The sequence below is a fragment of the Cupressus sempervirens genome, chromosome 3 (genome assembly GCF_028749045.1).
Source record: "Cupressus sempervirens isolate cs-2001-9-10 chromosome 3, ASM2874904v1, whole genome shotgun sequence".
NCBI classification, from domain to species: Eukaryota; Viridiplantae; Streptophyta; class Pinopsida; order Cupressales; family Cupressaceae; genus Cupressus; species Cupressus sempervirens.
In genome coordinates this window covers 405,819,435-405,835,129 of record NC_143120.1, presented here as the reverse complement: position 1 = coordinate 405,835,129, position 15,695 = coordinate 405,819,435, and the positions used below count along the sequence as shown (strand labels likewise).

The following is a 15,695-nucleotide window of genomic DNA, read 5'->3' as shown; positions in this document are numbered from 1 at the left end:
TATATAATTTATCTATTTAAATTATAATATTGTTCTATATGATACTTATTTATTTTTCAATTTATTATTAATTTTTTTAAAAATTAATTTATATAGGCGAATTTAATGTCGAATTTTTTCTGTTTTTTTGCAGTGTCAAATTTTATCTAGTTTTTTACAGTGTCGAATTTTATCTGAGTTTCATAGTTGCCAAAAACTAATTCAAACTCGAATCTCATGGCATAGCACATAGGAAAACAGGAATTAGAATAGAGCTTTTCCAAATTTAAAAGACCATTATTTCTAATTTTGACAAAGTAAAAACATAGTTCTCTAATCTAATTTTTGAGAAAGGTTATTAGATGCTGAAAATGTGAGGATTAAGACGAAGCCTTTAAACTCTTGCATGTTTTCTATTAGAACACTATTTAGACCATGAAATTTGAATCCCGATCCACATCACATCGTGCATCCATCAAAACCTATAATTGCATAGAATAATGTCAACATACTTTTGATTTTCATTTTAAAGGTTGATGCATATTTGATTGTTTAGTAGTTTTTTAATACTCTCCATTTGAGTTTGAATATATCTAGTTCTTTTTGAAAATAAAAATATTAGTCATTTTGACTTTAGAGAAGACCAAGATTTTTTATTTGCTTAGAAAAAAGTTGCAAAAAGGAAACTGATGCAATGGAGCCTAGTGGGTTAGATCAAATGATGATCAACTGGCCCTAAGACCCTCTTCACTGAAGTCCTGTCAACCAAATGACTTGTAGAATGATCAAAAGTGCAAGCACCAATCACAAGCGCTTCAAGGATGATGTTAGGTTATCACAACCACTCACCCAAACAGGGAAAACCCCAATCACAAGGGAACCCTACAAACAAGACAACTTATCACAAGTTGCTCAAATTGCACTATTAGACCAATTTTGGTAAAACAACCCTAAACTTCATGAAATGACCAAGGAGACTCATACACAAGGGAATGGTCTATTTAGGTCATAAATGGAATGGGGTGTTTAAAATCCAACTACGCAACTTCTAGCACATGGTTGCTTTGTAAAACCACTCAATAGGGCTAGTAGCCCTTTTTGATGAAAAATTGACTTAGTTGCAAATAACTCCACACAACTTAGGAAACAAATCACAGTTTTGGATACCCTTTTGGGGCTTACCAAACATACTGAAGCACCAAGGTTTGATGAAACAAACAAATAAGGTTTTGTTCAAAATATTGCTTAGGCAATTAAGCCTGTTATGTCTCCATTAACAAAGGGGGTACATGTTCTAGGACCCCATTCTGCAAACCAATGATGGGAATATGTCAGGGCAGTCCTAAACAAGTCACAAACCTGATTTCAAGCCTTGATGCCAAGTCTGGAGCAAGTTCTAGGAGTTGTTGCATTCATTTCCTAGCATGCACATGGGTCTTGCATGCCTAGGGCATCAAATATTTGATGGGTCCCTGCAAGTACAATTCTAAAAAATCTTATAGTACATTGCAAATACTAGGATTCCACCAAAGGCAGTTAGATTCCCATGGTGAAACCCCTGGCTATGCCTTAAAATCCTTCAAAATCCTAGCTTAGCAAGAAATCCAGACCAATCAGTGCAAAAATGTGAATATCTTGAGATTGGAGATAGATGGAGACTTCAAACCATATGCATTGGAAGGCTACTTCATCCACCTATCCAGAAATGTGGGTCTCAACCCCAAGTGTGTCTGTACAGATCTGTACGATGTGTTTCAGCAGTTAAATTGCAGGGAAACAGGGTATTTTATTGATTGAAAAAGTGTAAGTACATCATTATGCCTATCACCCACCTGAAAGGGCTTCTTATAGGCCTTCCAATGGTCATAACAAGTTTTCAAACTTGTTTGTGGCCACGGGGGAAGTTTTTGCATTAGTTTGCAAAAAGTTGCTAAAAGTTGCTTGACAACTTTTGAGCAATTTTTGCATTTTTTGCATTTTCAAGCTACAAGAAAAAAGTTATAAAAACTAATCCAACCGATCCAAAAAGGATCAAACAAAACATGAAAATATGCTAAAATCCTAAGATTCTAGGCCCTTTGACCATCTTTGACCATAGTTAACCAAGGGCTTATAACTATGCCAATCTTGGAACTAGGTCTTACAATTTGATTTAGATGCCTAGATGATAGTTCTAACCTATTCTAGATGTTCCTAGGACTTTGATGAATCATCATTTATTGTGGGTGCTTCTGCACCAGAAACCCTCATAAATAGAACATTATTGGGCAAGTTCAGATGCTTTTGAATCATGCTTCAAGTTTCTTAAGTGGTATAACTAATATTTTAACTTCACTCTCTTGTAACTAGTTACAACTTAGAAGGTGATTCCTAGAGTAATATGATATGTTTCTTTTCAAGTTAGTTAGTGAAAACATTTCCTTCTAATCTGCTTTCATTGTGGAATTTAAAGAGTACACATTTAAATTATATTTTAAATATATACAATAAATAACTTATAACTTTTAATAAAAATTTAAGATATAAAAGTAAAAAAAAAATTATTTATTACACGTTTTGGATTTATTAAAGAAACGTGTTCTTGTTAATTATGATTTTTCAATTCTTCATAAATCTTCTTTTAAATATAAATGCCAAATCAGATGGCTTCTATGCACCCACTAACTTTGTCCATGTTCACGATTTTTGAAACTGTAAAGATAACATGTAGCTACAAACTTTTTGACGACAGAATTTTAAAAAGAAAAGAAAAAGCTAAAAAAGGTGATAAAAATGGCTAATTTAAAGGTGACAAAAATAATCAGAAAAATGGCTAAAATTTTGTAAAAACAACTCTTCAAGAAACCTCCATGGGGAACATGCTCTTAGCAAATATGTCAAGCCAAACAGTTTGTATTAATAACTGCAATATAGAAATAAAAATGAAAATAAATAAAAGAAAATTGGTGATGAAATTCTTATTACAAACCATTTCTCAAAGAATGTTCAGTATTCAGAAGATTCAATGTGACTGTAACATGTGTGGCTGAACATTAACAGTGAACACTAATAGTTATATGCCAGTTAATATAATTATTTAACTATGATATCATATATTACTATATTAGGTGTTTTTGCTTTTGAGGAGCATTCTGATTTTTAACATAGCTGTCTGCAAGGTTTACTATTATACATATGTAATGACTGGCAATGCCATTTGAGAGACTTGGAACAATTTGTCCCAAACCATAGCCACTTAAAGTTCAAATCAATGAGAATATCATTTTTTGCATTTTTGCCAATCCTATGCCCCGTATCATGTTCCTTGATGACATAAGACTGTTCCAGTTGCTTTAATGTAACTTGCCACCTTCCTTCATATTACGACCTTTAGTTCAAGTTTCTAGTGGCTTGTGGCTAGAGGATAGAGACTAGTAGTTATCGTCAGGAGTTTCATTTTTTATCCGTTTTTGAAGCTGAGAAGAAAACTATGTGTCATTCCTGGCAGTTTCTGTCTTGAGCAAGGTATCAAAACCTAGAATACACCATGGAGGAGCAGATGGGCTTTCTGATTTTTTAAAAATTTGATATGACATGTTAGGCGGTAGTTACTTTTTTGTTTATCTTTTACTTTGGATTAGACTAATTAGCTATGTCAACAAATTCTACTTGATCAAAAAATATGTGGTACATAAATTTTTCCTTCATGGACCCTGCTTTTGTTTTTCTGAATGAAATTTTAGTTCATGAGCCATCTTTGCATCAATCTTCAATTCTTTCATCAATGTTCAAGCTAACATTTTTTTATAAAGATCTGGGGTCTTGAGTTTTCTATGTTAATATTTTTATCGTTCTCTATCCGTTCAGGGCCTATTTACTGTATAGTCTTTGACATACAAATTTTAATATATACTTTGATCCAATGTAGTCATTTAATCTATTTATGTTTCTGGTGTTTGCAGACAGTGCCTGCTTGCCAAAATCTTTATAAAAATTCTTTTGTTTATCACTGCCTCAAAGAAGAGCAAACCTTACCTTTCAATGAAGCTGTTGAATTCATTGGTATGGCTAACCTTTTACAGTAAATTATATGTTTATCATGTAGAACACAGCTATTTGCATTTAGGCTTGTTTCTGCTAGGAAATATGTAACTAACACATTCCTTTTCGATGTTCGCAACATTGATGCATTTTTGTAACTGTGATGACAAGCATAGCTGATTCTTGAGTAGAGGTGCTCAACACCATCCTGTTTTATCCACTTGAATAAATGTGTATATTTTGTTTGCTAGGTCTACTTCTTATATCTTCTATCCAGGTTCATGTTATGTTGAGAAATGCTTTTGATATCTGATTGTTGACTATAAGTGTTGGCAAAATCATTGTCCGATCCAGATTATCAAAGCTGCCTGTGTCTGATTCGTGAATTTATTGTGTGTTTTTTTTGTTGAGTACAAGATATATTTTAATTATAAAAAAGGAGCTGAAGTCCCATCAGTTGCATTGATGTAGCATGATAACAATGACAGCAGATACTATTCTTCATCCTAATTACCTTGATAGGTTGCCAATATTGAATACCAATTTATACTTATAGGAGAAGCCATAAATCTACTGATACTAAGTTATGATCTCATAATTATTTTTCATTTCATTCTTAGGTTGCCAAGATATATTCCATGATGTTAGTAATATAGAAATACCAAATTAATACCAAACTCTAGACTAATAGGAGAAGCCAGAATTCCACTAATTTTTTCAGTTATGTCATATAATTATTATTTGTTATCCTCATTGTGGTGACTTTAACATTGCTGTCCCCATAACTTCTCATTGGCCACTTCCTGGACAATCTTGAACTAATTTTTTCAGACAGCTTGTAATTTGAGTTCAAAATTCCAAAGTCCAGATTTCCAACCATGAATATTTTGATGTGATCATAAAAAGAAGATTTTGCTCGTGGAATTTAATGTGTGCATGACATTATGAACACTAATGTCCCTTTGTTTTTCTTCTCCTCTGTCTTTCCGCTTGCTAAAGCCTCCTGATTATTGTTGCACCAACAATTTGACACTGGCATGGGACTCCCATATGAGTTTTCTTATCCTAGTTACCTTTCATCTTCTTCTGCAAAGTGGCCCTACATTTTCTAGTGGATTGTTGAGATGAATGCCACTTCCTGGACGATGTTGAGCTATTTGTTCAAATAGTTTGTAATTTGAGTTACAAAATCAAAGTCCAGATTCCAAACCAGAAATCTTTCCATCGGATCAGGGAAAGAGAAGTTTTTGCCCGCGGAATTAATTTGCGCATGGCATTGTGAACATTAATGTCCTTTAGTTTTTCTTTTCCTTCGTATTTCTGCTTGCTGAAGCCCCTTTGATTATTATTGTGCCAAACAATGTGACACTGGCATGGGACTCTTTAATGTGCCTTTTTTCTTATCGTTATTGCCTTTCATCATCTTTTACAAAGTGACTCTACATCTTCTTGTGGATTTATGAGATGAATGCCTAGCATTTAGACTCCTTTTGAAACTTTGGTACATTTGGATTATTCACTCCTCAAATGCTTCTGGAAAGGATTGGTTTCTTTTGGATTCCTCACATTTAGTGCCAATTATCACAAATAACTGCAGACTCTTGCTAAAGCCTCTTGATTATCACTGTGCCAAACAATGTGCATGGGACTCTTTCAAGTGCTTTTCTTCTTATCCTTATTATATTTCATCTTCTTTCTTTTACAAAGGGACTCGACATCTTGTGGATTGATGAGATGAATGCCCAGCATTTAGACTGCTTTTAAAACTTTGGTACATTTGGATTATTCACTCCTCAAATGCTTCTGGAAAGGATTGGTTTCTTTTTGGATTCCTCACATTTACGCATGCACGGACACATGCCCATCCTCCTGCCTGCCAAAAAATCCTTAATTTTCTGACTGTGCCAAATACAATGTGATTTAACAGAAATCATCCTTGATTAGAAATAAACTTCAATGATGCAACTTTTTTGTTGTTGGTATAAATAAATATCTAATACCAAATGAGGACAATGAAATGTTTTCTATTTTGGCTGACCATTTTTTTGAATTATCTTTTTTGAATAATGTAATATTCAAATCAACTTACAATCATGTCTATATTGCTTATGAAGCAATGAAAATATCCTGTAATAACTTTGGAAATTGTGTGAGATAAGTCTACTTGTTTTTTATGAATACTGTATCCTACCATATCCATATTGGGGGTCTTAAAAAATGGCCATATCTGTGTCTGATACTGTACATGCACATGTCTATATTGCTCTTGAAGTAATGGAACTATCCTGTGATAACTTAAAAAATTGTGTGAGATATGTGTACACTGTATTTGTTTTCTATGAATGTCATATCTGTTAGGTTTTAGCGCAGAAAATAGAGATAAACAGCAACAAGGAATAATCGAAACAGAAAAACATCAACACCAGAAATACCCAGGGAAAACCCTTTTAAAATAAAGGGAAAAACCCAGCCACACAACAAAATATCACTTTATTGATAATAAATATTCAGTGTACAATGCCTTTCGCTTGAAGCAATATATATATATATATATATATATATATATATAAAGAGAGACTCTTCACACTCTAACCCAAGGTCTCTTCAATAACTCTTAATTTTCAAATACGACTCTTTGTATTTCCATGCCTCGAAGCATTGTTGAATGGCACATGTCGTTACATTTAATATTACAATTTAATCATAAGTGTCCTTTTCAACTAAAGGTGACCATACTGATGATAATGTCAATATATCTAGGATAAAGATCTCTATCAAAGCTACAATCTTCAACACCCCCTCTTAGCTAGAGAGATATCTTTAGCTGAACAGTTACACAAGGCTGCAAACAAAATGTCAATGATAAAATCCTATAAAATTCATGGAATTACTCAACATGAAAACCTATAACAATTACTCATATTCATGGAATTACTCAACATGAAAACCTGTAACAATTACTCATATTCATGGAATTGCTCAACATGAAAAACCTACAAAAATCACATTCAACTTTCATCACGGACTCACTTAACATGATGCTGTCGTGGAATCTTTCAACATGACAAACCTACAAGAATCACAATCAGTTTTCATCATAGACTCTCTCAATGTGATGTTGTCATGGAATCTCTCAACATGACAAACCTGCAATAATCACAATCAATTCTCATCATGGATTCTCTCAACATGATGCTATCATGGAATCTCTCAACATGGCAAGTTAGTCAGGTTTACAACCAGTATTTTATCAGGGACTCTCTCAGTGTGATACAATCATGGACTCTCTCAATATGACTTCCAACTCCCATCACAGAATCTCTCAACATGATGTCATCATGGACTCTCTCAACCTGATGTTCACTCCCAAAGTGAAAGAATTATCAGGTTAACCTTATAACTATCATGAATAAGAACTCATAATCAACAAGAAATGCAATCACAGCTAAGACTCGTTATCATCAAGAGTCTCAAAACTTACTATACCAAAATATTAATAGCATGTATAAAAATGGTGGGGATTCAAAATGACTCCCTCTTAACATAAACAACTTTGATCATCACATACAGATGAAAGCTTCCTTTGGAGCCTCTCCCTCTGAATCAACATCCTCAACTTATTGCTTCTGGTTGCATCCTGCAACCAAGAGTGGTTATTAATGCACACAAGAAAGAGATTAAATTTACATCAACTTATCGTATAGATCATTCAATAACTCTTTTGGTCAATGCAATAATAATGTTATAGTATCCTTGCTCTAAGGTTGAACATCTTCTGAATATAATGCCATCAATCATGACTTTGTATCTAATCCATCATCATCTCACTGCTTCTCAATTCATCCTGGAAGCAAAAGAAAATAGTTTATACAATCAAACTATTCATGAACATAAATATACTAAAGCATAAATTAATTACATCTGTTCTCAACGAAGTGAAAACTTATCTCTTTGATTTTCTCCAATGTTGCTGCCAAGCATTTGCCTTATCAAATTCTGACAGGCCTTTCTTATCTCTGCAGCTTTATTCAATGCATTATTGATCCCATGCAATCTCCTCTGCTTTCGCGATTAGCTTTCCACGGCCATTGCATGTGATTTGTATAATCAGGATACTCGTCAGTTCAGGCAAAACAAAACCCGATCATAGGCTTGCCATTGGAACTGTGTAAAACTTGCCAGTCAGATCATAATGACAATCTTGCTGTTAATTGTAATGATCATCCAACCTCTGTTCAGAAGATCCACCCTCAAGAGATACACACAAAGATAGTGTTAAGGAGATTCGTGCATGTAGATGCTGTTCAGATGAGAATCTATTCTTGCCAAGAGTCTTTCTTTGTCACCCAAAACATACAAAGGAGTAACTGAAGATGATACCTGATCATCTCCTGCTAAGATCAAAGCTAGGGTAACGCCTGTTTGAATGCACTCGAGCCGTTACCAATCATAGTGACTCTAATAAACTTTGAGAAACTTCTCTTAGCTTCCCAACATCTGCATGATGTGACCATAGTGCCATTGAAATCTCCTTGCTCCAATTTGTGAGCATAATCCTCCATAGCCAAGGAAGCAAGTGTTGCTTTCTTCCGCACTGACATCTCTTGCTGTGACTAGACATTCACTCATCCCGGTCAACATCCTCAAAATCCTCACCCTCACCCTCTTCTTCAAATTGTCATACTTCTTTCCATAATAATCTGAAGAAATCTTTGGCGCAATAATGTCCACTGCCTCCCTTCCCCCAGCTGCCACAAGCCCCTGATCGGCAAGCAACTTCTCCAACTAGTAAACATCCTCTAGAAAAGCCATTCTCCCTTGATTGCTTTGCAAAGGACCAGGGAACTCCAGCAGCAGTAAGAAATCAAATGGCATGTGATCAGTTATGCCAGGTGAAACAATACAGAGTGCCGTTTTCCATATGCTTCGATCTCCCAAAATATTTCAATAAGCAATGGAAGTTCTAAGATAGTCAACAACACACAAGGAACATAAAGACTTATCAGTGCATATGAGAACAAAGCTCGAATACAAACTGAAGAAGAGCAACCATAGACTAAAGTCCACATTGAATAATTGCTGGTGAAAGAAGATCATTCCTCCTACATGATTCCATTTTCTTCAATATCTGCTGTGCAACAGTATGATTCGATGCCTTTACAAGAAGAATCGACATGCTCTGAAAAAAAAGACATCAGAGCAACATCAAGACTGACAGCACAAGGGGCTTTATTGCCTTCTCTCTCCTCCGATCCAGATCCCATGGTGAGCCATAACTGCAATATCTTCCAATACATGTTTTTCATTCGAAAGCATGCAATATCATTGTTGAGTGAAACACCAAAGTTGAATGTGAGCGACCAAAGATACATTATTCGGGAGAAAACAATATCATTGGTAACAAAGATATTGGCGTTACAAGACCCCCACGGTGACCACGCCAGGTATAAACAACAAGCACAAGAATACCACAAGTATTAGCAGTGGGCAAAGCATCAGAAATCTGAAGATATCGAAAAGAAGTGTCACTATGGAGAGAGATGAGGAGTTGTGAGGGACAACTACAATCCCCAATGCATATAACCATACATAAGACCGAGCAGACAATAATGACTGGCTTGAATTCAACATATTACTACCATATGACTAACATTCTTATATTGCTGATATCTAATGTGCCTCTAATACCATGTTAGGTTTTAGCCCAGAAAATAGAGATAAACAGAAATAAGGAATAACCGAAACAGAACAACATCAACACCAGATATACACCCTTCTAAAATAAAGGGAAAAACCCAGCCACACAACAAAATATTACTTTATTGATAATAAAATATTCCGTGTACAATGCATTTTGCTTGAAGTGATATATATATAACATAAAGAGGGACTCTTCACATTCTAACCCAAAGTCTCTTCAATAGCTCTTAATTTTCAAATACAACTCTTAGTATTTCCATGCCTCTACGCATGTTGAATGACACGTCATGACATTTAATATTACAATTTAATCATAAATGCTTTCTTTGGCTGAAGGTAACCATAATGATAATAATGCCCATATATCTAGAGATAAATATCTCTATCACAGCTACAATCTTCAACAGTATCCAACCATATCCATATCGGGTTTTTTTAAAAGAATGGCTGTGTCTATATCCAATACTGTACCCATATTTGTATTCATATCTATGCAATCTTGCTTGAGGAAAATTCAACAAGTATAATCCTATTGCAATCTTTTCACAATACAAGGACTGTCACAAACAAAGTTGGCATGCCAGAGTCATTATACTGCTGAATACGAGTTAAGTCTTAGCCGGGTAGGAAATGCCATTTTCATAATGCAAAAATGTATTAATTATGCCTTGCATGGACAGCCCATAGAACAATCCCATCTCTATTAGTATACCAGCTAAGGACAAACTGGAACTTAACCATTATCTTTTCATTTAACCATTCCTTGTTATTTATAAGTTTGATGGAAGAACATGCTTTGAAGGCTTCCAGAGAACTTCAATAATATTAAATAAATCCCTCACCTAAAGACCCATACCAGTCAGGATGTCTTTGTTTACTAATGTTTGCTTTGTCTAGATGCCCAGATTATCATTATATGAGGTTATTTTTCTGCTATTTCAAGGTTGTAGAAAGGTCTGTAAGTGTCCATTTTAGATACTCTTACTGGAGATGCTTGCTTTGTCTCAAATGTTTTTCCATCCATTCAGGTGTCAATGCTTAAGTTGATCAGAGCTCCTTTGGTTTTAGTTGTGTAGATTATGCCCGTTTTTATTCTATTTTTGGCACTGGAGGAGCTGAATGGGCTGCATTGATTGGTATTTTTTATTTATATATTATGAGATTTATAAATGTGCTTAGTAATGCCCTTCAAACTTTGTTACTTGGAAGCCCAATTGTATCATATATAGCACCTATAGACTCGCCAATTTATCAGCTCTCTCTACAAAGGGATTCACATTGGAGATGTATTGTAATTTTAATATGACTTTCATCTGTCAGAGATGGTTCTTCTGTCATGGATTTTAGGATTTCTACCTTGACAGCTTTCTCACAAGCCACTGGCAGAATATTTGACGCCCCCATGAATTAATCTATCTAGTCTCATTGGTCCTGGCAAGGAATTGACTATTAAACAAAATGTTTTAATTATGACTAGTTTAATATTATATGGTTGACTAGCTTATTAATTCTTCTTTGTGAATCTGATCTTTGTTCGTCAAGTTCATAAATGGTTTGATGCTCATATTTTTCGAGCAAGTGTAAGTAGTTTTAGGATTTTTCAGTTGCTAGTTCTGTCAATGGAGAATTGCTACCAAATTATTAATCTCTTAGATAATTGTCTTAGAGCAGAGTTTATTGTCATTCATATGACAACTGCAATGCATATTAGTTGATACAAGAGCATTAAGATTTGATTGGTATTTTTAATCATAGTAAGAAAACTTGGACTCAGACTCGGACTTGACCTGGCAAACCAAAATTTTAACTCAAACTTGGGACTCCCGAAATAAAGAGAAGAAACCAATGCATTTAGAGAACATAAAAGTCTTATTTGACTGCCAATTTGTCACAAATTAAACATTTCACATCATATGATCCTGAACTCTTAGAATTTGGAATTTCATGGTTTCAAAGTCAAACAATACACATTATAACAAATATAAATAATAAATCTATAACAACATTATAACTAGTTTACAAATGATGATATGTCAAAATATGAAAAAATAATCAAATACATTATCTTCATCTCCATCTTTCCCCACCTAGCGTAACTTAATTTTTAAACTCTTGAAAAATAATGCAAGTCAATAATAAAATGATGATAGATTGTTTCTTCAAAAGTGCCTGTGTTTCCCTCCATTGCATCCAACTCTGCTGCTTTTATTCGATGGTTTTATTAAAATTATTTCTCAAATCTTCCTCTTGCTATTTTGAGGCTTCATTGGGTGAAATAGGCAAATAAGAGCAAAAAATAGTTAAAAAAGGTTAATTTCATTTTAAAAAGCATGCTTGCTATGTCCAAGTGCCAGATAGAAGAGTTGATCTCAAGCTCGGGAGTCTGACCATCAGATTAAGACACCCTAGAGCAGGACTCTGACAAGCACTCCAAGACTTGGTCAGCTTGGTGCAAGATTCTAGTCAACTCAACTTCGCTAGTTCAGGGACTTGGGAATTTGCAGAGTTTTGTAAAGCACTCAAAGAGTCTTCAAACTAGGGTTTTTGATGACCTTGGTCTATTGGCCAACCTATTAATATCTCATTTGTACTTGTTTTGGGCTAGAGTACTCAGAGTCTTCAAACTAGGGTTTTTGATGACCTTGGTCCATTTGCCAGCCTAGTAATATCTCAACTTTGTACTTGTCTTGGGTAAGTTAAAAGGAAAATGAAACTGGATAGGTTGATATGCTAGGAACCTCACACATGGATGGGCAATGAAACATCCACACTAAATGTATATTAGAAAAGCTTGAATCTTCAAATTTCACATTCAAAGAGATAACAAAATCCCTGATGGGTCAAACCATCTCCAAAAAGTATTGGATGTGATCCGCTATTGTTTTGGAAACTATATATATGTATATAGGAAATACCTGGAAATGGCAAGAGGTTTTGTGAAAATGGCCTGGAGGTTCCTCGGCATTTCCAAAATGTATTGGGTATGATTGATTACTATGCTGGAAATTGTGAAATGGGATCCTCTCTGACATTTTCTAGAAAGGTTGGTTTGTCAGAAATAACGCACTGAAGTGAAAATTATTCTACTATATTGAGCCAGATTGCTGGTTCTCTGCAGAGTCTATGCTGGACAGGTGGGGCTGGAGTTCTTGATTATTTATAAATTATGTTCTATTATGATTGTTTCAATTAAATCTTTTTCAAAAGGTCCTTTTTGACATTATAGCTGTGGACTATTTGTCTCAATGTCTTGTCTTACCTGCATTCAAACCAATGAGATTCAATTTTCTGTTCTTTTCTGGAACGAATAATGGAATATATATGTTTTCTGAGGGTTTGATGTCAACTGGCTGTCATTGTTTAGAGCAATGTAATAAAGACAAGGTTCGAGTACTTGTACACTGCATGTCAGGGAAGAATAGGTCAGTATGATTTTAAATATATTATAGATTTAAAGATATCTATAGCTTTATTTAAACAGGGAGGAGGGGAGTAAGTTCTTTTCTCATTTCTTTGACAGATCTCCTGCTATTGTGATCGCCTATTTGATGCGATACAAGGGATGGCATCTTCCTGAAAGCTATCAGTGGGTAAAGGATCGAAGGCCCTCAATTAATTTGAACTCAGGTATTTTGATGCTAGGATGGCTTTTTTGAATCTCTTTACAAGATCGGAATAAAGTTAACAGTATCGCAAATTTCTATGTAAGAAAGAAAACTTCATTGTATTGTCATTAGACTTTCTGTTTGGAATTGTCTATTTTATATCACAACAATTCTGGACATAAAACTTAATTTGATCTTTCCCTTGTTTCCTCAGCCATCTCTTATATTTTTCTTTCAAGTAAATAGAGGAATGGCAGAGAGGGATAGAGGTGGTTTCTAGGCACAGGAAAACATGGAGCTGTGTTGACCTTACTTTGATTTGATTTCTCCTGAAATTGTGCAATCCTGCTTAATCCCAGTAGTGTTATTCTGCGCATGAAGTTGAATTTAATTTGATTTAGCTTGTGCCTTGATGTTCTGCAATCATGCTAAATGGTAGTTTTATGCTGCATTGAAGTTGAATGAAATGCCTTTCCAATTTTTGAATAAGTGATATTCTCCTAGGGTGTTCCGGAACAGCCCAATCTCTGTTTGTTCTCAATTTCCAGCCTCCGGTTCTGGTGGCTGGGTTTTATATTCACCTGTTTCTTGCTTCATTGAGAGTTCCTCACATGACTATTTGTGTTCAGTCCTTGTGGTTGAACTTCAGAATTACCCCTTATGTTACGATTACATTTCTTCAGTGCTTAATGTTAAGTTTGTATTGATAACCTAGAAGCTGTGCACCCTAGTACTTCTCTAATGTAACTGGCCAGTTTTTCAAATTCCTTGGACCTCCTTTTTGGTTTTGAACTTTTGTGTGGTTTCTGAATTCTTTCACATGATTTGGGCTAGCCATCAATCATATGCTGCCTTGTTAGATTTAACAGATCTGAAAAAAAGGTTACTCTGTTAGGACTAGCTTTCTGTCTTTTATAACGAGGCTGGGGGAATAAAAATATCTTGGCCCAAGTTATGCTGCTGAATTTAGTGATGGCCTTGACATAATGCTAGAAGTGTTTTTAGACTTATTTATAGCAGTGTTGAATATTTTTTTGTTGTTATTAATAAACTAGTTAAAAAAATATTTGCAGCTGTGCTTAAACAATTGCAAGATTATGAAAAAGAAGTTTTCGGGGAAAATTCCTCATCAACCCCAATTTTCACGACTCCAAATGGTCTGGCATTTGGGTTTGGATATCAAAATAACACACAGGTTACAGCTTCTCCAACGTTTTTTCAGCCTATAGCCAATCCAGTTTTTGATCTTGGTGCAGCAAATTCTCAAAGTCCAGCAAGTTTTGTTTTTGGATCAGGAAGACAGGATCAGCAGATAAGCAATACACCTTTGGGTAGCATAGCTGGAACTCCAATGGATAATAGTATGGATAGCACTTGAAACATGTACGTGTATTTAAATACCATACATTTTCAATTACACTATTCTGACCTGAGTTGTTGAGAAAATAATGTATAGCTACACTTCTATGTTCAGTTTGCAGAGTACATGCCATACATGGGAATTGCCTATAGGACTTGCCTCAGATTTCTGATATAGGTTGCTCATTTGTTTATAGTGGCACCTAAATTGTAGGCATCAGTAACTGGATAGTTGTCTCAGGATTTCTGTTAAATGTATACCTTCGGATCATGCAATAGCCTTGGTGAGTTCAACTATAAACTAAAGATGGGACTTACTTTGTCTGGTTTGCAATATGTTATATCATTTACATTGTTAATAGATTCATATATATGTTTTTTGACTTGAGCATGGTCGAAAGTCATGTAATCTTAAATAATTAAGCTATATAGTTTCAACTAAAATGCCTATATTTGGGCATCCCATGGTGTATGAGCCTTTTCAGGATAAGTATATAATTCATGTTGGTCTAATATTGCCAAGCGAATAACATATAAATATGGTTTGTTCATAAGTTTTTTTGGTGGCTGTTAAGATGCAAATCAATCTGGAAAGGTACTACAAATTTCTATGCCCTATATCTATTTTCTGTTTAGCCACTAGTTTGAGGGGATGGAAATGACACGATTTTCATAATGTGTATTGATGCCAAACTTTATATATTTGTATAATGCAGATTAGTTTGTTTATACCTATTTCTAAGTGAGATCGTATATATTTGTGAAAAGAAATGACATGACCATCGTTTTCAAATGTTTGCAGTTTTTCTGGCATGTGTTTTCTAGTTATTCTAACCTTTGGTGTTTGGATTTATATACCAAAGGGCTATAAATAAGGAAGGTGGTTGGTGATCTTGTAGTGAGAATACTATTGATACATTCCATAATGAAATCAAAGTTGTTCATTAAAATCTGTCGTAGTATAATTATGTTTGTCATGCATCTTTTATGAAATGGGATGCCATCTGCCTTTTTAGCCTTGATGTAGACAAA

General features: G+C 34.7%; 1 protein-coding gene across 2 annotated transcripts in view; it reads left to right on the top strand.

The window, feature by feature from the left end:
* IBR5 (indole-3-butyric acid response 5) overlaps window positions 1–15,176 on the top strand; it is a 46,634-nt gene extending 31,458 nt beyond the window's left edge. The window contains exons 2-6 of one of the 2 annotated variants that reach the window (XM_089820065.1): window positions 3,921–4,020; window positions 13,064–13,121; window positions 13,220–13,326; window positions 14,378–14,687; window positions 14,779–15,176. In XM_089820065.1, coding sequence (XP_089676191.1) covers window positions 3,921–4,020; window positions 13,064–13,121; window positions 13,220–13,326; window positions 14,378–14,682 — 570 coding nt within the window. In that variant the 3' untranslated portion in view covers window positions 14,683–14,687; window positions 14,779–15,176. Of the gene's footprint in view, window positions 1–3,920; window positions 4,021–13,063; window positions 13,122–13,219; window positions 13,327–14,377 lie in introns of both variants that reach the window. The other variant, XM_089820064.1, reaches the window with a different exon arrangement.
* The last annotated feature ends 519 nt before the right edge of the window (window positions 15,177–15,695 follow it).